Source organism: Lissotriton vulgaris, chromosome 9, assembly GCF_964263255.1.
Source record: "Lissotriton vulgaris chromosome 9, aLisVul1.2, whole genome shotgun sequence".
In the NCBI taxonomy this organism is placed as follows: Eukaryota; Metazoa; Chordata; class Amphibia; order Caudata; family Salamandridae; genus Lissotriton; species Lissotriton vulgaris.
The window spans coordinates 648,511,301-648,534,363 of NC_141697.1; the positions used below are offsets into that span (position 1 = coordinate 648,511,301).

At 47.5% G+C, this 23,063-nt stretch overlaps 1 protein-coding gene across 1 annotated transcript in view; it reads left to right on the forward strand.

Moving 5' to 3' along the window:
• Nucleotides 1-23,063, forward strand: part of ZNRD2 (zinc ribbon domain containing 2) — a 91,809-nt gene that overhangs the window by 29,424 nt on the left and 39,322 nt on the right. Inside the window, exon 2 of the mRNA XM_086938335.1 lies at nt 20,025-20,176. Coding sequence (XP_086794461.1) covers nt 20,025-20,176 — 152 coding nt within the window. The remainder of the gene's footprint in view (nt 1-20,024; nt 20,177-23,063) is intronic.

Here is a 23,063-nt window from a genome sequence, read left to right on the forward strand (position 1 = left end):
CTTCTCTTACTCCCTGTTCTATTCTCTTCTCCTGTGCTGATCTGCTGCTCTCTTCCACCCCACCTCCTTCTCTTACTCCCTGTTCTCTTCTCTTCTTCCGTGCAGAACTGCTGATCTCTTCCACCCTGCCTCCTTCTCTAACTACATGTTCAACGTATACATGAGCCCCCTAGCGACCATCGCCCGCCAACACAACCTGAACATCATCTCCTACGCGGACGACACTCAACTGATCCTCTCTCTCACCAAGGACCCCAGCACCGCCAAAACTAACCTACACGAAGGAATGAAAGAAGTCGCCGAATGGATGAAACAAAGCCGTCTGAAACTGAATTCAGACAAAACAGAAGTCCTCATCTTAGGTACATCCCCCTCTGCATGGGACGACTCCTGGTGGCCGGAAGCCCTCGGAAAAGCACCCATCCCGACAGACCACGCACGGAACCTTGGCGTCATCCTGGACTCCTCACTCTCCATGAACAGACAAGTCAACGCCGTATCCTCTTCCTGCTTTAACATTCTTCGCATGCTCAGAAAAACATTTCGCTGGATCCCCTCTGAAACAAGAAAAACAGTCACCCACGCTCTAGTCACGAGCCGACTGGACTACGGAAACACCCTATACGCAGGCACCACCGCTAAACTCCAGAAGAAACTACAACGAATCCAAAACGCCTCAGCCAGGCTCATACTAGACATCCCACGCAACGAACACATTTCTGGTCACCTTAAAGACCTCCACTGGCTACCCGTCAATAAGAGGATCACTTTCCGACTGCTTACCCACGCACACAAATCACTCTACGACATCGGACCAGATTGCCTCAACTCGCGACTGTCATTCTACACCCCCTCCCGCCAACTTCGCTCCTCCAGTCAAGCCTTCGCCACTGTACCTCGCATCAACAAGACCACCATGGGAGGCAGATCCTTTTCATACCTGGCTGCCAAAACATGGAACTCACTCCCCGCTTACCTTCGCCTCACCCAGAATCACCTAGCGTTCAGAAAGCAGCTTAAAACGTGGATATTTGACAAATAATCCCCCTCCCCTTCCTAAGCGCCTTGAAACCCTCTGGGTATGTAGTGCGCTATACAAATTTTATGACTTGACTTGACTTGACTTCTCATGTGCTGCCCTCTTCCAACTCGCCTCCTTCTTTAACTCCGTTTTCTTCTCCTATGCTAATCTGCTGTTCTCTTCCACTCGCCTCTTTCTCAAACTCCCTGTTCTATTCTCCTGTGCTGATCTGCTGCTCTCTTCCACCCACCTACTTCTCTAACTCCCTGTTCACATCTCTTCTCCAGAGCTGATCTGCAGCTCTCTTCAACTCGCCTCCTTCTCTACCTCCCTGTTCTCTTCTCCCGTCCTGTTCTGCTGCTCTCTTCAACACCACCTCCTTCTTTAACTCCATGTTCTCTTCACCTGTGCTAATCTGCTGCTCTCTTCCACCCACCTCCTTCTGTAACTCCCTGTTCTCTTATGCTGATCTGCTGCTCTCTTCCACCCACCTCCTTCTCTATCTCCCTGTTCTCTTCTTTTAGCCCTCTGCCGACCTGTTGCTCTCTTCCACCCCACCTCCTTCTTTAACTCCCTGTTCTCTTATGCTGATCTGCTGCTCTCTTCCACATCGCATCCTTCTCTAACTCACTGTTCTCTTCACCTGTGCTAATCTGCTGCTCTCTTCCACCCACCTCCTTCTGTAACTCCCTGTTCTCTTATGCTGATCTGCTGCTCTCTTCCACCCACCTCCTTCTCTATCTCCCTGTTCTCTTCTTTTAGCCCTCTGCTGACCTGTTGCTCTCTTCCACCCCACCTCCTTCTTTAACCCCTTCACTGCGGCGGCTATTCTGCTGCAGTGCTAAGGGGGAGGCGGGGCCGCGCGGCGGTCCCGTGCTCGTGACGGAACCGCTCCCTCACGGCACGCGGGTGAACTGTGCTTGTGACGGAACGGTTCCGTCACGGCTTCGCCCGCGCTTCAGAACGTCAGCGCAGGCGCGGAATTCGCGCCGGGCAGGCGCGGCGAGCGGGCCGTGACGGAACGGTTCCGTCACGAGCATGGGAGGGGTTAATTCCCTGTTCTCTTATGCTGACCTGCTGGTCTCTTCCACCCGCCTCCTTCTTTAACTCCCTGTTCTTTATGCTGATCTGCTGCTCTCTTCCACTCTGCCACCTTCTCTAACTCACTGTTCTTTTCTCCTGTGCTAATTTGCTGCTCTCTTCCACCCCACCTCCTTCTTTAACTCCCTGTTCTCTTCTGCTGTGCTGATCTGTTCCTCTCTTCCAACAAACTCCTTCTCTAACTCACTGTTCTCTTCTCCCGTGCTGATCTGCTGCTCTCTTCCACTCTGTCTCTTTCTCTAACTCACTGTTCTCTTCTCCTGTGCGGATCTGCTGCTCTCTTCCACCCCAAATCCTTCTTTAACTCCCTGTTCTCTTCTGCTGTGCTGATCTGCTCCTATCTTCCACCCGCCTCATTCTCTAACTCCCTGTTCTATTCTCCTGTGCTGATCTGCTGCTCTCTTCCACCCACCTACTTCTCTAACTCCCTGTTCACATCTCTTCTCCAGAGCTGATCTGCAGCTCTCTTCAACTCGCCTCCTTCTCTACTTCCCTGTTCTCTTCTGCTGTGATGTTATGCTGCTCTCTGTCACCCACCTCCTCCTTCAACTCCATAGTCTTCTCCCGAGCTGAACTGATGCTCTCTTCCAACTGCCTTCTTCTCTAGCTCCCAGTTCTCTTCTCTTCTCCTGTGCTGATCTGCTGCTATCTTATACCCGCCTCCCTCTTTAACTCCCTGGTCTCTTCTCCTGTGCTGATCTGCGGCTCTCTTCCACCCCACCTCCTTCTTTAACTCCCTGGTCTCTTCTCTTCTCCTGTGCTGAGCTGCTGCTCTCGTCCACCCCAAATCCTTCTTTAAATCCCGGTTCGCTTCGCTTCGCTTCTCTTCTCCTGTGCTGAGCTGCTCCTCTCTTCCACCCCACCTCCTCCTTTAACTCCCTGTTTTTTCTCCTGTGCTGATCTGCTGTTCCTTTCCACAACCTCCTTCTCTAACTCCCTGTTCTCTTCTCACATGCGGATCTGCTGCTCTCTTCCTCCAGCATCATTCACTAACTCCCTGTTCTCTTCTCCTCTGATAATCTTTAAGCTCTCTTCCATCTGCCTACTTCTCTAACTCCCAGTTTTTTTCTCCCTGCTGATCTGCTGTTCTCTTTCACCCGCCTCCTTCTCTAACTTGCCTTGCTGCTGGTCGCGCTGGTCGCGCGCTCGTCTACTTAGTGCAAATTTTAAAAAATCCCCGTTTTGGATTTAATTTTATTTTTAATTTTCGCCTTCTCCCCTGGTCTTAACTGTGGGCTGCCCCTCACCTGCACTGTAATTTGTGGAATCACCACCGCTGTTTGGCGGGTCCGGGTTACTGGGAGGTTGTGGTTCTCAGCGCCATCTTGGCTTGGGCTAGAAGCGCGAGCGCCATCTTGGAGCGTCCAGGTGACCTGGGACGCCGAGACGACGCTACTTAATGCTCGCTTGCAGAGCGCAGCGGTGACGCGCAGCGGTCGCGCCTTCCCTGCGCCTGAGTCGTGCCAGAGTCCTGCCCGTCTGCGCTCGTCAGCGTCTCGGAGGCGTTCGTGGCGGGACTCTAGGCTACGGCTCATATCCAGCTGGGGCGCACCATTGGTCCTAAGGTATGTGTCGGTCCCCACCTTCCGGGGTGTTTACCTACAGCGCGGATGCTTTGGTATCCCTCCGCGCTCGTCCTTCGGGTTGTAAATGTCTCTTTCCCGGAGGACGTCTTCTGGGAAAAGGCTGTCCTTCGTGCGGTTGGCGCCCAACGGCTTCGCCAACTCCTGTTCTTCCATCTCCCACCCAGCACTATCACTGTGCTCTTTTGAACACCAGGTCCCTGGCTTGCCACTCTACGGACATCTGGAATCTGCTTGCAGACTCCAATATATCATGTCTATTCCTAACTGAGACCTGGTTGGGGGCAGGTTCTGAACCGGATGTTGCCTGCGCCCTTTCGTCTAACTATACCATCTTAAGGAAAGACAGAATAGGGGGTAGAGGAGGAGGAGTTGCCATGATTGTGGATAAGGCCTTGGGTTGTTCCTCCTTTCCTGTGGAGAACATCGCAGGATGTGAAGCTCTAGGCTTTACACTTAGTCTTTCGGCTTCTCAGACATGCACAGGGATTCTTGTATATAGACCACCCGGGCCAATTGGCTCCTTCATTGAAGATTTGCAGGCGGCTCTCTCCGTACCCTGCATGCGATCAGCACACTGTATGCTGCTGGGAGATCTAAATTTACATATGGACGCGATATCAGACGCCAATGCGTCTAAGTTGCGGGAGATTACTGCTCTGCTGGGGCTTGCCCCTTTTATTGACAGTCCTACCCACGTTAAAGGACACACGTTAGACTTAATCTTTTCTACGGTGCCGATCGAGGTGTCCTCGCCGCTCCCAGTCCTTTGGTCTGACCATTTTTTAATAAAGTTTGTTATCTCATATGAGACTAGGACTAGTCAAAGAACACAGAAGGAGGTGACTCGTCAAACCAGAGCGTTCCATTTAGTGACAGCAGACATGCTATCGGAGGCGCTCTGTCAACACCCGTGCAAATGTACAGGGAACTTAGATACTGATCTGACTTTGGTTCAGAAATGGCTGCAAACAAGATTTGAGGAGCTAGCCCCAGTGAAGTCAACTAGAACTGCTCCCTGTCATGATTCTGCTCCTTGGTTTACCTCCACATTACGTAAAATGCGCCAAGAATGTAAAAAGGCAGAAAGACTCTGGCGTCGTAAATACGACCCAGTGGAGAAAATAAAGTACCGTGATGCCATAAAACAGTACCATAAACAAATTTCCGAAGCCAAAAAGGAATACCTTGAGCATAGGATAGATCGGGCGGACAACATGAGTAGGGAACTCTTCAGAATTGTTGAAGAGTTTGTTGATCCTGCCACAGGTGCCCTCTCACACTCTCATACGGAAGAGTGGATTAGGCAGCTTGCTGACTTTTTTGTCACAAAAATTAAAACCATTCAGGACTCCTTTCCTCCCGTGGACTCTTCCTTAGTTGCCGATGACTTCGGTAGCAATCAGCCAGTACCACCCTTAGAGGCAGAGCCTGGACCCACACTATCGGTCTTTCCGCAGTTGTCTAGTGCAACGTCGCTGGAGCTACTGTCTCGGCTTCAATCTGGCTCACCCCTGGATGCTTGTCCAGCAAAGTGCTTGGGCAGGGTGGCATCGGCAGTAAACAGCTTGTTGAACCCCCTGCTCAATCTGTCTCTGAGCTCCGGAGTGGTGCCTCGGGAATGGAAACACGCACTCATTCTGCCGCTGATCAAAAAACCTCTGTTAGATCCTTTGCTGCTGGCTAACTATAGACCGATCTCCCTTCTCCCTGCTCTGGCGAAGGTGGTTGAGAAGCATGTTCAGTATACACTTACCACCTTTATTGAGAATAACAACATTCTCCATGACTCTCAATCCGGTTTCCGTGCTAACTATAGCACGGAGACAGCCCTCGTGGAGGTGACCGACGCCATCAGGGAGACGCTCGATCTAGGGGGCAAGGCTATGTTAGTCATGCTGGATTTGTCGGCGGCTTTCGACACCGCCCCTCATGCTGGTCTCCTTTTAAGACTCAGGGAGATTGGACTGCGGGGGACGGTGTTGGATTAGTTTCAATCCTTTCTATCGGTCCGCCGACAGGTGATCTGGGCTCCACCGTTCTCCGCTGAAATGCCATCGCTAGAGGTTGGGGTTCCTCAAGGGTCCATTCTGAGCCCCACCATCTTTAACATCTATATGGCCCCTCTGGCGTTGGTAGCGGAGGCTTATGGGGCCCGGGTCGTCTCATACGCTGATGACACCCAGCTCCTGTTTACATGCAGCAAAGGAGAGGCTTTTGACGGCGTCAGGATCAAAGACTGTCTGAGTGCAGTCTTTGCGTGGTTTCAGCGGCACAGCCTAAAGTGCAACTCGGATAAGTCTGAGTTGCTTTTCTTTGGCTGTGCCCCTGATCCGGGCTGGAAGTCCTGGTGGCCCCAGGACATGTTCCCCCCTGAGAAATCATCTTCCCAAGTGAAAAATCTTGGAGTGGTATTTGATGATGACCTCTCTTTCCGCCCCCAGATTATGGGGATATCCGGGAAATGCTTCGGCATCCTTAAGATGCTGAGGAAGTTTCTTCCTTTGCTCTCCCTACAGTATCGGAAGACGGTAGTCCAGGCGCTAGTTGGGTCTCGGTTAGATTACGCTAATGCGCTTTTTGCTGGTCTACCCAAGTACCTCCTAGCTAGACTGCAAATCGTCCAAAATTCGGCGGCCAGAGCCATATTTGGCCTGCCTAGGAGAGCCAGCGCCCAATTGCTTTTAACCAGATTGCACTGGCTACCTATTTCCAAAAGAATCAGATTTAAAATCCTTACGCTGGCCTTCAAAGCCCTTCACTCTGTCGGTCCTAATTATATCAGGAAGCGTACCGCTTTCTATGTGCCGCGGAGGACGTTGCGGTCAGCCGATTTGGCTAAAAGGGAGGTGCCTATCGCCAAACGAGTTCGGATGGGAGGGCGGTCCTTCCAACATGTGGCAGCTCGCCTCTGAAACGAGCTCCCCCTCTCCCTCCGCAAAGCTAAGAGTCTCTTAGCCTTCAGGAAAGAGCTGAAGACCATGCTCTTTTCCGCGTAATCATTGTGACTGTAGTGCTGCTGCCTCTGTGTTTTTAGGTTTCAGGTCTCTTTGCCAAAGCGCCGGGACACCCCTTGGGGTAGCCGTGCGCTCTAAAAGTACGGCCTTAACATAACATAACTCCCCTTTCTCTTCTCCTGTGCTGATCTGCTGTTCTTTCACCCGCCTCCTTCTCTAACTCCCTTTTCTCTTCTCCTGTGCTAAACTGCTGTTCTCTTTCACCCCGCCCCTTCTCTAACTCACTGTTCTCTTCTCCTGTGCTAATATGTTGTTCTCTTCCACCTGCTTCCTTACTTAACTCCCTGTTCTCTTCTCATGTGCTAATCTGCTGTTCTCTTCCCCTACATATCCTTCTTTAACTCCATGTTCTCTTCACCTGTGCTGATCTGCTGCTCTCTTCTACCCGCCTCCTTCTTTAACTCCATGTTCTGTTCTCTCGTGCTGATCTGCTGGTCTCTTCCATCTGCCTCCTTCTCTAACTCCCTTTTCTCTTCTCTGGTACTGATCTGCTGTTTTTTTACACCGCCTCCTTCTGTAACTCTCTGCTCTCTTCTCCTGTGCTGATCTGCTATTCTCTTTCACCCCACCTCCTTCTCTAACTCCCTGTTCTCTACTCCTCTACTGATCGGCTGTTTTTTTTTACACCCCCTCCTTCTGTAACTCCCTGCTCTCTTCTCCTGTGCTCATCTGCTATTCTATTCCACCCCGCCTCCTCCTTTAACTCACTGTTGTCATCTGCTGTGCTAATCTGCTGCTCTCTTCCACCCCACCTCCTTCTCTAACTCCCTGTTCTCTTCTCTTCTCCTGTGCTGATCTGCTGCTCTCTTCCACCTCACCTCCTTCTCTTTCTCCCGGTTCTCTTCTCCTGTGCTGATCTGCTCTCTTCCACCTCACCTCCTTCTCTTTCTCCCTGTTCTCTTCTCTTCTCCTGTGCTGATCTGCTGCTCTCTTCCACCCCACCTCCTTCTTTAACTCCCTGTTCTCTTTTGCTGAGCTGATGTTCTCTTACACCCACCTCCTTCTCTAATTCCCTGCTTCTTCTATTCTCCCATTCTAATCTACTGCTCTATTACACCGCTTCAATCTCTAACTCCCTGTTCTCTTTTGCTGTGCTGATCTGCTGCTCTCTTCCACATCACCTCCTTCTCTAACTCCATGTTCTCTTCTCTTCTCCTGTGCCAATCTGCTGTTCTCTTCCACCTGCCTCCTTATTTAACTACCTGTTCTCTTCTTCTGTGCTGATCTGCTGCTCTTTTCCACCCCACCTCCTTCTTTAACTCCCTGTTCTCTTCTCCTGTGCTGCTCTCTTCCACCCGCATCCTTCTTTACCTCTATGTTCTCTTCTCCTGTGATAATCTTTAAGCTATCTTCCATCCGCCTACTTCTCTAACTCCCTGTTCTCTTCTCCTGTGCTGATCTGCAGTTCTCTTTCACCTGCCTTCTTCTCTGACTCCCTTTTCTCTTCCCCTTTGCTGATCTGCTGCTCTCTTCCAACCGCCTCCTTCTTTAACTCCCTGTTCTGTTCTCCCATCCTGATCTGCTGCTCTCTTCCATCCCGCCTCCCTTCTCCAAAACCCTGTTCTCTTCTCCCGTGCTGATCTGCTGTTCCCTTCCACTGCCTACTTCTCTAACTCCCTGTTCTCTTCTCCTGTGCTGAACTGCTGATCTCTTCAACACGTATCCTTCTTTAACTCCCTGTTCTCTTATAATATGCTGATCTGCTGCTCTCTTCCACATACATCCTTCTGTAACCGCACACTCACATACATACAACCATGCACGCACACACATACAACACACATACAACCTCACACACACAACCGCACACATCTATCGCCCTCACTCTATCGCCCTCACTCTATCGCCCCCACTCTATCCATCTATCGCCCCCACTCTATCCATCTATCGCCCCCACTCTATCCATCTATCGCCCCCACTCTATCCATCTATCGCCCTCACTCTATCCATCTATCGCCCTCACTCTATCCATCTATCGCCCTCACTCTATCCATCTATCGCCCTCACTCTATCCATCTATCGCCCTCACTCTATCCATCTATCGCCCTCACTCTATCCATCTATCGCCCTCACTCTATCCATCTATCGCCCTCACTCTATCCATCTATCGCCCTCACTCTATCTATCTATCGCCCTCACTCTATCTATCTATCGCCCTCACTCTATATATCACCCTCACTCTATCTAACTATCGCCCTCACTCTATCGCCCTCACTCTATCGCCCTCACTCTATCGCCCTCACTCTATCGCCCTCACTCTATCGCCCTCACTCTATCGCCCTCACTCTATCGCCCTCACTCCATCTATCTATCGCCCTCACTCCATCTATCTATTGCACAACAACAGCATCACTCAGGGGCACCACAACATCACTATGCGCTACCACAGCATCACTTAACGCCACATCACTCAGCACCACCACAGTATCAATCTGTGCAAACATTCATCAACCCATTCAAATATGTTCTCTCAATGTTTCAAGCTTTATTACAAATGTCACAAAAACAGTTGATATTTCACTTCTATTCTTATATTTTAGTTACGATAAAATACACTGAACATAATCTTCACAAAAGTTATTTACAACAGTTTAAGCTATTGCCATTATAAATTACAATAACTTTTATTTAAGTATTAATTATTTTTTTTTTAAATAATTTGTAAAATCAATACTTCTAAGTCACGTAAATACAAAACATGTTGCATTAAAAATGCTATAGGTGTCACATTGTCAAAAAATAAAAGTATTACCATTGTAAATGACAAAGCTATTAATTTCACAATTTTCAAAAATAACATATAAATAACAAATTTGTCATGTACAGGACAAATAACTCAAACTTTCCTAATGCGAGACCTATTGCATTGCAAATGCTTGTTTTTTTGTTGTTGCTCAAGTTATATGTTGTGGCCTGTATCTGATTGAATAATGAAGTAGCAAAAACATTGAAGTCAAATGTTACCTGTTAAAGAAAGGAATTGACTGACATAGTGCAAATAAATACAACTGAAATAAACCTGACTACAGTTCTGGATATCATTGTACAGAGGTATCAATATTCTAAGCTAGTTTGCATTACAACCAATTTTATACTTAAAATCTTCATATTTTGCAGAAGCCTCTAACTAGACCTGACCAAAAGGCATTTTCAATTTTTTTTAATCTTTATAAATTGAAAGAGATAACAGCGCTCGGCTGTCATACACAAGTAATGTCTTAAGCAATAATAATGAGAAGTATGTCCCAGTGCCTGAAACAAAGCTGAATACCAATAGTAATTATGAATTTACTGTACCCGCTATATAAGTAGATATGGATAAAAAGATTTAAAAAATAGGACCTATCTCCATTGAACCTAGCAGTGAATGTTTAGTGTATTTTGCCGGTACAGTCAACTGAAGTAATATTTACAAAAATTGTTATTGCTCGGTAAATGAATTTATGTCCTGAAGAATGCTAAGTTAAACACAAGCCAAAAGTCTGCATTAAGGTTAATATTGTGAAAACAGAATACCAGTTACACACTAAAAATAGTTTTTTGTTACCACTGTAAATAACACAATATTAGTGCTTCCAAAGCAAAGTAATCAGCACATGGTCGGTGGATGAATGTTGGGTATGCCCAATCGAAATGGATAGACAGTGTACTTAATAAAAAAAATGTGTAATTCTTCTATACAAAAGAGGACACATTATATCTCTGAAGAGGGACAAATGCCCAGAATTCGGTGAATATATTACATTTGGAGTGTAAACTACATCTTAACACAAAGATGATGTGGGATAGCTAAGAATTTTTGATTTAATGAAACCGTGTAAAATAAAATTCCATTGAGAAAAAAGGGTTAGTATAGCAAAATAGCTCATTGGACTATTATGTCCACTGCAGCAGTCCATGTTTTACCACATGGTCACAGTTTTGTATCGTAGCAGGTCTGCTCAGCCTTTCATCGTTCTGATGGTGATAAAATAAATACTATTTAGTTGAGCATGTATTAAAAAACTGCTCTTTGTCAGCAGCACCAAGAACCCCTCTGAAGGTGAACATTCGTTTTTATGTTTGATTTGATAAAAATTTATATTGCGCAGAACAATAACCCGCAGGTATCAAGGCGCCTAACAATCATGTACAACCTTACATATAGGCTTGCAGAAAGAGGCGAGTTTTAAGGGCACTACGGAATTTCTGCAGGGGCGGTAGGGACCTGAGATCAAGGGGAAGGTCATTCCACCATTTAGGGGCAAGAGTAGAAAAAGCCCTGCCACCCCACTTGGCTCTACGTATGCGGGGGACTGTCAGGAGCAATTTCTTGGAGGAGCGCAGGGCCCTCCCAGGGGTGTAATGGGAGATGATGGAGCCGACTCCCATGGCACTGTTCTTTGCAATGGCTCTGTAAGTCATGCATAGGACTTTGAAGCGCACTCGGTGTTCTACCGGCAACCAGTGCAGCGCTTTCCTGGCCAACGTGGCCGAGGAGCGTCTGGGGATATCTAAAACAAATCTGGCTGCGGCGTTCTGGACTACCTGCAAGCGCTGTAGAAGGCTCCTATTTAGGCCCGCATACAGCGCATTACAGTAGTCCAGTCGTGAGCCAATGAGAGCGACAGCTATTTGTTTTCTGGACTGCAGGGAGAGATACTTCCTGATTCTTCTGAGGGTGTGAATGATGCTCCAACAGGGTGTTTGCGAGTGGCCCAGTGGCAGTGGGCTGACTCGCCAGCGCTCAGAGAGCAACCTGCTGTATTATCTCCTTGTGCCCCGCTGATTGCGAGCGGGTCGCGCTTTCTCGCTTTCCTGTTTTTAAATTGTATTTTAATAAACCATTTTGTTATGCAGGTAAACTAACCTGAAAATCTTGCTCTCCTAAGGTAAGCTGCTGGCTGGGGGCTGCCTGGAACCGCCGGTTCTCAGCGCTCGCGGGCGCCATCTTAGATTGGGCTAGTTCCTTCGGAGTGCAGCCCAGACACTCCACCCTCGTCCCGCCCCTATATAGGAGCGCGTGTTGCCTCCTGCCTCGTGTTTGCGAGTGGCCCAGTGGCAGTGGGCTGACTCGCCAGCGCTCAGAGAGCAACCTGCTGTATTATCTCCTTGTGCCCCGCTGATTGCGAGCGGGTCGCGCTTTCTCGCTTTCCTGTTTTTAAATTGTATTTTAATAAACCATTTTGTTATGCAGGTAAACTAACCTGAAAATCTTGCTCTCCTAAGGTAAGCTGCTGGCTGGGGGCTGCCTGGAACCGCCGGTTCTCAGCGCTCGCGGGCGCCATCTTAGATTGGGCTAGTTCCTTCGGAGTGCAGCCCAGACACTCCACCCTCGTCCCGCCCCTATATAGGAGCGCGTGTTGCCTCCTGCCTCGTGTTTGCGAGTGGCCCAGTGGCAGTGGGCTGACTCGCCAGCGCTCAGAGAGCAACCTGCTGTATTATCTCCTTGTGCCCCGCTGATTGCGAGCGGGTCGCGCTTTCTCGCTTTCCTGTTTTTAAATTGTATTTTAATAAACCATTTTGTTATGCAGGTAAACTAACCTGAAAATCTTGCTCTCCTAAGGTAAGCTGCTGGCTGGGGGCTGCCTGGAACCGCCGGTTCTCAGCGCTCGCGGGCGCCATCTTAGATTGGGCTAGTTCCTTCGGAGTGCAGCCCAGACACTCCACCCTCGTCCCGCCCCTATATAAACGGCCGTTATGTGTCAGCGCAGCGGACGAGCGCAGCGGGCGCGACGTAGGCGCGCCGGAGTTGCGCCTGAGTTAAGCCCGTCTGCGCCCGTCCGCGGCCGGGCGAGGCCAGGGACCCGGGATGCTACCACTCCCCTATTCTATCCGCCTTCCTCCCTCAGGCACTTGCATGCTTCCGCCGGCCCTCTCCCTTCTGACACCTGGGCTCGTATTACATCTCTTGGCATTGCAGGCACTTTAACTCCTACCCTAGCACCGACCCCCCCTCCTGCCACCCCGGCTATTACGGAGTCGTCCATTCGGGTATTATATCTAAATACCCGATCAATGGTCAAACACCAAGTCGATATCCTACAGCTACTGATGTCTGAAAACCCCGATGTCCTGCTGTTATCAGAGACTTGGCTTACTGACGACTCCCTTCCAGACATCTTGGCCACGCTACCCCCCGACTACTTTCTGCTGAACACCAATCGAGCTGGGGGTCGCATCGGGGGAGGGGTGGCGGCAATCATTCGCAAGGATCTTAAGATCATTGCCTCTGCGGCCATGACCCTGCCGGAAGTGGACACCTTGGTCCTCAGTCTGGGGACTGAGGTAGGCGCAGTCACTCTGGTGCTACTATATCGTCCCCCCCACTCCATGCCCTCCTTCCCCTCTACTTTCATCGACCAGCTGACCAATCTTGCCACCTGCTCCCCCCGTATTGTCATCATAGGTGACTTTAATTATTGGTTCCAGCATGAGGATGCTGGCGCACATGCTACCGAACTATTCGAGGGTCTTTCGAGCCTGAATTTTACCCAACTAATCAGGTCAGCCACCCACAAGGGTGGCCATATCCTCGACCATATCTGGACCCATGGAGTCACATCCTCCCGCCCACTTATATCTCCTTGTGTGTGGTCAGACCATCTTTTGATCGACACCACATTCTCGGCGGTTGGCCAGATTAGAGCACCCCTACGGGAAGGTGGCAGGGCTCGCAAGTGGAAGGCTGTCGACTCCCCCAAACTGTTGGATCATCTCTCCCAAACGTCCCCCCTGCTACCCGATGACACGGGCACCGACGAGCTGTGCAGGCTCGTGACTGACTGGCTTACCACAGCCAGTGACATTTTTGCTCCCCTTACTAAGTTCCCCCAATCCCGCCACTGCCATTCCCACAAATGGTTCACTCCTCTCCTAAAAACCCTTCACTTAGAACTCCGCCAGGCTGAACGCAAGTGGAGGAGGGACTACTGCGCCACAAGCAGAGACGCCTATGTATCTGCACGCAATAGGTATAAATTTGCCATCCTGGATGCTAAAAAAACCTATGCTTCTGGAAAAATTCTGTCTGCCCCCTGTCAGTCCAAGGAAATCTTTAAGGTGCTTACCGAATTCACTTCCGACCCCAGAACGCTCCCCACTCAGGTCCCCACACAGGAAGCATGCAACACTCTTAGCACCTTCTTTATCGATAAAATCGTATCAATCAAGAACACCATACCCATCATGATTCCTGGCGCTGGATCTGTCTCCCCTCCTCACAACTCTTCCTCTTTTACTCAATTTCCCCTCTTAGATTCTACATCTCTGGCGACTCTCGCCACCCGCGTTAAGTCGGGATCTCCAGACGACTGCTGCCCTCCCTCAATACTCCGGGACATCTGCCATTCTTTACCCGACTGCATCCTCCCTCTGCTAAACTCCTCTCTTTCTTCTGGTATGGTGCCGGGTTCATTCAAGGAGGCCGTGTTGGTGCCCCTCCTGAAGAAACCGGGGGCTGACCCCGCTGTCCCGGCCAACTACCGCCCTATTTCCCTCTTACCTTTCTTTTCAAAGCTCCTGGAAGCCCACGTCACCTCCTGTCTCTCCCTGTTCATCGAGAAATCCAACTTCCTCGAGACCAACCAGGCAGGCTTCAGACCCGGCCACTCTACGGAGACAGTGATCCTGGCCGTGCTGGATGCCCTGAGAGACGGTGTGGACAATGCTGCTCCCCAGGCCCTGGTACTATTAGATCTGTCAGCCGCCTTCGACACGGTGGACCACAACATCCTTCTCCACCGTGTCGAACAGGCCGGCATCCAGGGCCTGGCGCTGGCCTGGGTCAGATCCTTTCTGACAGGCAGGTCCCAGACCCTCAGCCTGGGCTCCTTCAGAGCTCCCAGAGAGCATTCGCTCTGCGGGGTTCCCCAGGGCTCTTCTCTGTCCCCTCTTCTTTTCAATCTTTATCTTCGTCCCCTTCTTTTTTCTCTAAGGCAGTGGGACGTCACCGTGTTTAACTACGCGGACGACCTGCAACTCATCTTTCCTCTTAACTCCCCCTCTGCTATCCCCAACTTTCAAGCAGTCATGTCCCACATTCTCCAGTGGATGGGCCACAATCAGTTAAAACTGAATCCCGGAAAGACGGAGCTTCTCCTCCCCGGCAAGAGTGCCTCCTTTTGGGGGCCTCAATTCTGGCCGGTGGACATGGGCCCCCCTCCCACCCCTGCAGCTTCGGTGAAGAGCTTGGGGGTCACCATTGACTCCGCCTTATCCCTAGGGCCGCAGGTAGGGACCGTGGTCTCGTCCTGCATCTACCAACTGCGCAGGATCAGGAAAGTGGCATACCTCTTCACACCTGATGCCCTCCTGCATGTCATCATGGCCCTCGTCCTCTCCCGCCTAGATTTTTCCAATTCGATCTACCACGGCCTGCCCAAAACATCGATGGCTAGACTACAAGTGGTCCAAAATCAGGCGGCGAGACTAGCTCTAGGGATTCCGAAGTGGCAATCTGCCAGGCCCCTCCTTGTCAAACTCCACTGGCTCCCTGTCGTCTCCAGGGCAGCCTTCAAGACCGGCTGCCTTGTCTTTAAGTCACTACTCGGCCCCTGCCCTGCTTTTGTCAAATCCCTCATCAGTCCCTACTGCCCATCCCGTACCCTGAGATCTTCTCACCTTCACCTTCTGACTGTTCCTCCCTTCAAGCTCTGTAGATCTGGAGGCCGGAGATTTGCTCACCTGGCCCCCAAGCTTTGGAACTCTTTCCCTCTCCCCCTCAAAATTTCCAACTCCCTAACCCTCTTTCGCAAGTCTTTAAAAACCTGGCTCTTTCCCCAATCTGTCTAGTCTCTCTGCTTTCTGTACTCTTTACCAGCGCCAGGAAACCCATGGTGTCAGCGCGCTTTATAAGTTCCCCCTACGATACGATACGAACAGGTAGAGATGGTTCTACTAACCTGTCTGCTCATGTCCAGGGCAGGGTCTATCATCACCCCAAGGTTCTTAGCAGATGTCGTGGGGGAGGGACATATTCCTAACGAATCAGGCCACCAGCTGGCTGACCATGTGTCCTCTTTCCCTCCGAACACCATCACCTCCGTCTTCTCCCCATTCAGCTTAAGTGAATTGTGGATCATCCACAGACCAACCGCCTCCATACAAGATCTAAAATTGGAGGCGGTTGGTACATCTGAATGGGAAAGAGAGACGAGGATTTGGGTGTCATCAGCGTAAGAGACTACCTCCATCCCGAAAGATCTCATTAATCTGGCCAGTGGGGTCACGTAGATATTAAATAGGGTCGGACTAAGAGCCGACCCCTGCGGGACCCCACATAGCACAGGTCGGGATGGAGATAGAAACTCTCCCAGCTTCACTCTTTGTTCCCTTCCAACAAGGAAGGAGGTCAGTAGATCTAGAGCTGCGCCCTTCACCCCCACTTCCCTCAGACGAGATGTAAGTACTGAGGGGGAGAGGGTATCAAATGCCGCAGTTAGATCCAACAGGACTAGGAGGATGGTCTGGCCCCCATCTATTTGAGTGCGGATCTTATCGAGCACAATAGTAAGGGCCGACTCAGTGCTGTGTTCCCTCCTGAATCCATGCTGGGAGAAGTCCAGACAGCCCGAGCTATCCACAAAGGCGGCAAGATGCTTGTTTAGATGTGCCTCAAGCATCTTCGCAGGGGCTGGGAGCAGTGAGATCGGCCGGAAGTTTTTTAGGACCTCCGGGTCGAGGGAAGCCTTCTTCAGCAGAGGTTTCACTACTGCACTCTTCCACTCCGAGGGGAAGACACCGTCCCTCAAGGCTAGATTCATAATTTCTAGTAGAGGCGGTAAGAAGGTTTCTCTACACTGCTTAATGATCCTCAATGGGCAAATATCTAGGGGGGAGCCAGATTTAGTTTTATTGAGCAAAATCTCCAGATCTTGCAGAGTGAGCGGGGGGAAGAGTCCAGGGTGCTCAGTGGGGAGATGTCTGGCGTGATTTCCTTAAGTGTCATCTTGTGATGTAGTTGTGTTGGGAACGAGTCAGTTAGATAACTTGAGATGAGGCTGACTGCCCCAACTCTGTCACTCCTTTATATGCAAAACTGACAAATGATTGAATCTGCCTCAGACCCAGGTAACTGATTGAAGTGATACTGACTTGCGTGACTGTGCCACCACACCACTATTAGTCAGTCACTGGTCTCTATATGTGACTGAGTCTGCATTTTCAGAGGTAATTGTGTTACGGTATTCAAGCTTTAACCAGCCCTACTGGCCTTTTAAGGGCATACGCCTATTGCTGACATGTTGTGCCATCCTGCCAGGGGCAATGGTGATGCGATAGACTCGGCTCCGAGCCGCCTGTCTATCAGATCAGATATTTGACAGTGACCACAGTTCTACCATATGAGACGTTGACAACATTGGCCATTCCTGACTTTTTATCCAGTAGCACTATGCCTTCTGGGACTTGTAGTTTTCCTATTGTATATAGTGAGTGCGCGCCTCCAAGTCTCTCCATGTGAAGTGCTGTTTGATGACGAGCTATATTGGCTGCTGACCTGAGGTTTCTACAGAGATGTGAGTGACCACTCCACATCTCTTCAGGCCATGTGATTGGCAACAGCAACTAGGCAAGTATTATCTAAGTAAGGGCACGGGCTACCAGTATTCTATTAACAACGAAACCTTGAGTTTCAACCATCGAGTCACATGATTCCTTCTCAGCACATGAAAAATAAATGCATTCAGAAGAGATCTTTGACAGGCTTACATCATTTGAAAACGATAACAGAGAAAGTATCCCAGATAAATATTTTACTGAACACTTAGGTTGAGCAAACGAGGTCAACCCAAGAAAGCTATCTATAAATTGCAATCGACACTGCAAGAAGATACATTATCTGCAGCTAGATCTTTAGAAGAAAAAAAGGCCAAGGATTTGATTTAAAAAAAGCCCTCAGGCCTAAAATGATATTGCGAGGCATCTGAGAGTTCTGCACCTTTTAAAGGACTTGTTCCTCCGCCTTCAACCTTATTCATCTGTTTAATCATGGAGCTTCTCGCGACTCGCAGATTCCTTATACCATACGATAGGGTTCCTAGTAGCAGTAACATAACATACGGGACCTTGTCGGGTAAGGTTAATCCTCGCCTGACATCTTGTGTTTCGCTTTCATAACGGTGCCCATAGCAGTGTAGCTTTCTCCTGTCAAAAACCAACCAACCATAGTAGGTAAAACGAAACCTCTCAGGAGCGCGGTGATGCATACAATATGTGACACCGAAGCAGCTCTCAGCTAACGTGCATGTTCATTAGAGTGTATTCCAAGGAAAACACAGCAGTGTATACATATTACTCAATGTTACCCTGTTAAAATGTATTTTGCATTTGTTAAGCCTCTTAAGTAGTGGATTAACAACATACTATCCGAACTGCAGAGTTCTCCATTCTTTTCTGCATTGAGAACTTCTTTTGCTCAAGAAAAATTTGACAGAAGTGCAATAGTGACCACATCCGTTAACAATAAACTAGTGACCACACACATTTCAGGTGGGTTTACCAGCAGAAATGTAAGGGAAAGTATTATCAATATGAAATTCCCCCACAAGACCAATGAAGTAAAGCCAAAGCAGCACACACACAGGACATACCCACTATATTGTCTCCTCAACTCAGTTTGAATTACCATTCAGTTATAATCTTTAAATACGTTTTGAGATTGCAACCGTTTTCTCTTTATCATTATGTTAGTTGAGTAAAAGAAACATATTTTACGATTATACCCCTCTCATTTTGGGCAAATAAACTGAATTTCCCAAATTTCTTTTAGGAAAGAAATATAATTTTTGCCTTCAAAAAGTTTACATTTCAATTTACAGGTTTTGCAATCCTGTACCATGAATGCTTACCATAGTGCTAAGGATGTCTCTTCAATGGCAGTAAAGCACACTGGCTTCCCAAAGGCACCACTGTGCCACAGCTGGCTATACCACAATAGTAAGGATAGTCACAAAACTTTTGCAATGACCATTATTTTACTGGGGGTGAGGGGGTGCAGGAGGCAAAATGTGCCTAGTCTTGCTTACAATAAGTCAATGATGGCTGCAGTAGTGCGCAACTGGACCAAGAATGCCTAGAATTGGTCAAGGATGACAACCTTTATACGAGGGCACCTACTATGCTTGGAACTGACACAATTGTGCTAGAGATGAACCCTGTATGGTGGGGAGCCAGATATACTTTTTTTGGTTCCTGGCACCAGACATAGCTTTCATGGAGCAATTGTGTTTATCTGAAGGACACAGTGCCAAAACACATATAGTTTGCAAACACATACATACACACAAAAAGATCTATGCACACTGAGGTCTGGAAGCGGCCTGTGGAGCTAGCCCCTGCCCTCCTCAGCTACTGGACCGATCATGCACTCAGCCTGCACACTTTCTCTCCGGCACCTGCTGGCCAGTACTTGGGTGACTCCGTCTGGTTTCTCCTCTGGTTACTGTGGGCACTCCTTTTTCTTGGCCTATTGCTCTCCCACATATTGTGACTGATAGAATTGGACTTACAACATGTCCAAACTTGGGACTTTTCTAGATTCATAATGGGTACAGATGGCCTCTCTACAGCCTCCATAGTCCAACATAGTGTGTGTTTGTGTGTTGGCATGAGGCCTTGCCGCTGTTCTGACAGACTTTAACTCTAAAGGGTCTTGAGATGAGCTGTGCTGTCTTCTTCACTGTGCATAAACCTTCTGATTGAAGTACCGGCTGAGCTTCCGTCTGGTGAGCTGCTTCAAGGTTGTTGGCAATCCTTTCATTGGAGACCTAAAAGGCAGAGCAAGTGAGAGTGTGTTGTAATCATATATCACTACAGGCAAAGTAATACAACATTTAGAATAATACCAAGGAGCAAGGCTGATGGCTTATTTTGAGGTGGAAAGTTTAGGGAGTAAAGGCGTGTAGTCTATACTGTAACCAGCGAAATTCAAACGTGAGATATTCTGTAGGATGGTGAGCATTTTAAAGATTGTGTTTATTGTAGAGTGACAGTAAAAGAGACAGATGGCTATCTGACAAAATACAGCAAGGATTAGGGAATCTTTATTTCTTTTTTGTCTGTAATGTGGTGGTGCTTCTTCATTTCGCCGCTTCGGAGCACCTAAAGATACCGGCTAGGCAGAACGACAAGAGGAGAGTAAAGGCAGTAAACACATTGAAAGCAATGACCAGTGTATTGTGATTTGACCCATGATCAGTGAGTGACTGCTTGAACAGCAAGTACTGTAAAGACAATAGGGATGTGTCTTGGTCTGCCTTTTGGAGTTTTATGGATATCTTATTGTGAGCTTCCTCTCTTGTTATTTTGTTGTGGTTCTGGCAGGTGTGGATGACATGCACTGGGAGCCACCTTCGGAGGCTGAGATGAAGGTAATCCAGGCAAGGCGGGAGCGGCAGGATAAGATCAGCAAACTGATGGGTGACTATCTGCTGAAGGGATACCGAATGCTGGGGGACTGCTGTCCTGACTGTGGGGTAAGTGTGTTACAGCGAAGTGGGGGAGGGAAACTTCAGAACCCAAGAGGCATTAAGAATCCTTTCTTTATTCAGAGGTGGAGCTTAGACTGGGAGCGTGACATAAAGTCAGCTGACAAATATAATGTTCATTCAAAGGATTGTGGGTAATTTGTTTTGATTCTGATTTTGGGACTTTTTCAGAACTTAACAAAATGCAAATACCTTGTGTTTTTTCTCAATATGTTTCCTCTTTAACCACAGCATGCAGACATTTCTATGTAGCAAATAGATTTTCAAAGAGCTACAGTTCACGTGGCAGGCCTGCTCATCCCGGGGAAACAGACTAGTTCACTCTTAAAGTTAGTTTGGCTTCGCGTTTGGGGATGATGTGCACCATGGTTAAAAAGCCATTGGCAAAGTTGATAGGTCCCAAAGATGAGACTTGTTGGCTTTGCCAGTGGTTTTTATGAGAGCCAAGGCACACTGCAGTCATCAAGAGGTTATGTACAACCGAACTCCTTTAAAATGTTATCCTTAACACAAACTCCCACTATTTGATTACAATACACTCCCTCCCATTTGGGTGCAAAATATTGACATGGTGCACATGCATACATTTGCAAGCATTTAATATAGCACAAACTATTAAAATTTACTAGGTGCTTTGTACTTCTGTAGCTTCTGTGCGGCACCTGCTGCCACATTCCCATCAACCCCAGTGCTTAACGAAACTTCCTCACTCCACCTTACCTCTCCCATAACACTTTTCAAACCTGGTCTTTCCGCACCTTCTCTCCATCCTATCCCTTAAGACTCCTCCCATCACTTTGCTGTCTTGCTAGCCCTCCTCAGTCAACTGGAAAGTTTTAGCCACCATTTCACCAATACCTAATTCTTTCTTGGTTCGCTTCTAAAATCCATGTACATTATATCCAGGGCCACTGGAATTATGTGACAGAGAAGGCCAAATTATGTGGCAGGTTGACTAAATTATGCGGCAAATAACGCCAAATTATGCAGCATAATGCAAAATATTTTTTCTGAGTATTACTTCATTATATTGTACTTTTTACACTTGTTAACACTGACCTGGCTTTGGGTGCACCTCATTAGTACCGTACCAGTGTAATACCCAAATATAGAAATAAGCAACAGAAAGGTGACCAGTCAACCTTTGCAAAAGGCCTTCCACTTTGGGGCAACACGTGCCGATGCGTTTTTAAATAACTTTTAACTTTTGAACCATTTGAGCTAGAAATTGTTTGGGGGGGGGGATAAAATCTCGCACCTTCCGTGCTACTACACGACTCATCTTTTAACATTCTCTCTCATCCAAAACACCTTTTCAGACCCCTTCAATTAGGCTGTCATATATTTGGAATTGCTGTTGTATCCCTCATCAGCTCCAACAGTAGGAATGCGTTTGTGACATCCTTTGTTGTGCTATACTCCATCTCCACCTCTTTGACTTTATCCATCTAGTTCTCCCTCACTCTGAGGCCAACTGAATTGTTCCCTTAAGATTCTTATTAAATCTCATTATGAGACCATTCCTTCCTAGATGGTATGTTGATGAAAATGTATGTTTTGATCTATTACTTAGCATAACTCTCAAAATGTTATCTGTTGCGAGTCAAATGTTGTTCTTACTCATTTGAGCACAATCTCCCCTAAACATTCTCAGTTTTATATATGTACATTGTTAATTTGACCAACCACTTCCTCCTTTGCCCTTTTACTAATGTTGTCATTCACTACTCACAGATACCTATCCTTCTCCATTCTAGGTAATTAGGACCCATGATGCGTGCTAGTTTTTTTCCACTACTGAATGTTTTGCTTCTCTAAGTGACCTTGATGCAAAAGAAATCTTAGTCTTCTTTAGAGATTCTGGACTAGTTGCATCTGTGATCACTCAGCTTTTCATTCCCAGATGATACCCTTAAAGAGGCCTTATGCTGCTTTGTCAAATGTTTTGTTGGATGTCTCACTCACTTGAATTACACTTATTTTCACAATTTGCCTCAATGGATTTGTACTCTTAGCAATATGGAACCGTGATCAGGGACAGTTTGTTGTCCGAAACGCGTAGGTGGGGAACCTACAGAAAATAAACCAAAGATCCAACAAAGTAGTGTGCGGCCTTTTCTCTTTTGAAGAGTTTTCCTGAGGAAAAAAAATATATATATATATATATATATATATATATATATATATATATATTCACTGAAAAAACCATAGGTTTCACACCAGTTATAGACATAAAACCATTAAAATTCCACGTTATAGTTAGTTGGACTCACTATAACTTGCGCGTGTAATGCACTGCTGATGACGTCACATATTACATCACTCATGACATGGTCAGTGACATCACTCATGACATCACTGATGACACCATCCAGTGAATGTGTGTCTTTCTGAAAAATAAATATGTTTTATATATGTATATGTAAAGGTCGATGGAAGAATAAATGTTTAAATAAGTGTTTTAATGAATGTTTTTAAAAAAAAAAATTGATTGGTTAACTGGCTTATTAAGTGTATCTTAGTGAATACATATATTAGCGAGTAATGTTTAAATATTTAAATATATGTATCAGTGTTTCACTTTGTGTATAATTGGCTGCATGGGTTGGTGAGTAGCTACATGTGTGTGTATATGGGTTATTAGATGTTTTTTTAGTATCAGTATGAGTCTGTATGGTTTAGTGGGGGTATTACTTAGCACATAGATGCATCAATAACTGACTCACTGTTTGTATGTGTTTTGAAGACCGCATATGTGCAGGACTGTATGGGTGGATGAGTGTGTATATGTGTGTGTTAGTGAGTGAATGACTCACTAGTGTCTTTATCAGTAACGACATATATTTTAATCTAGTATATGTGAGTATTGATGTTT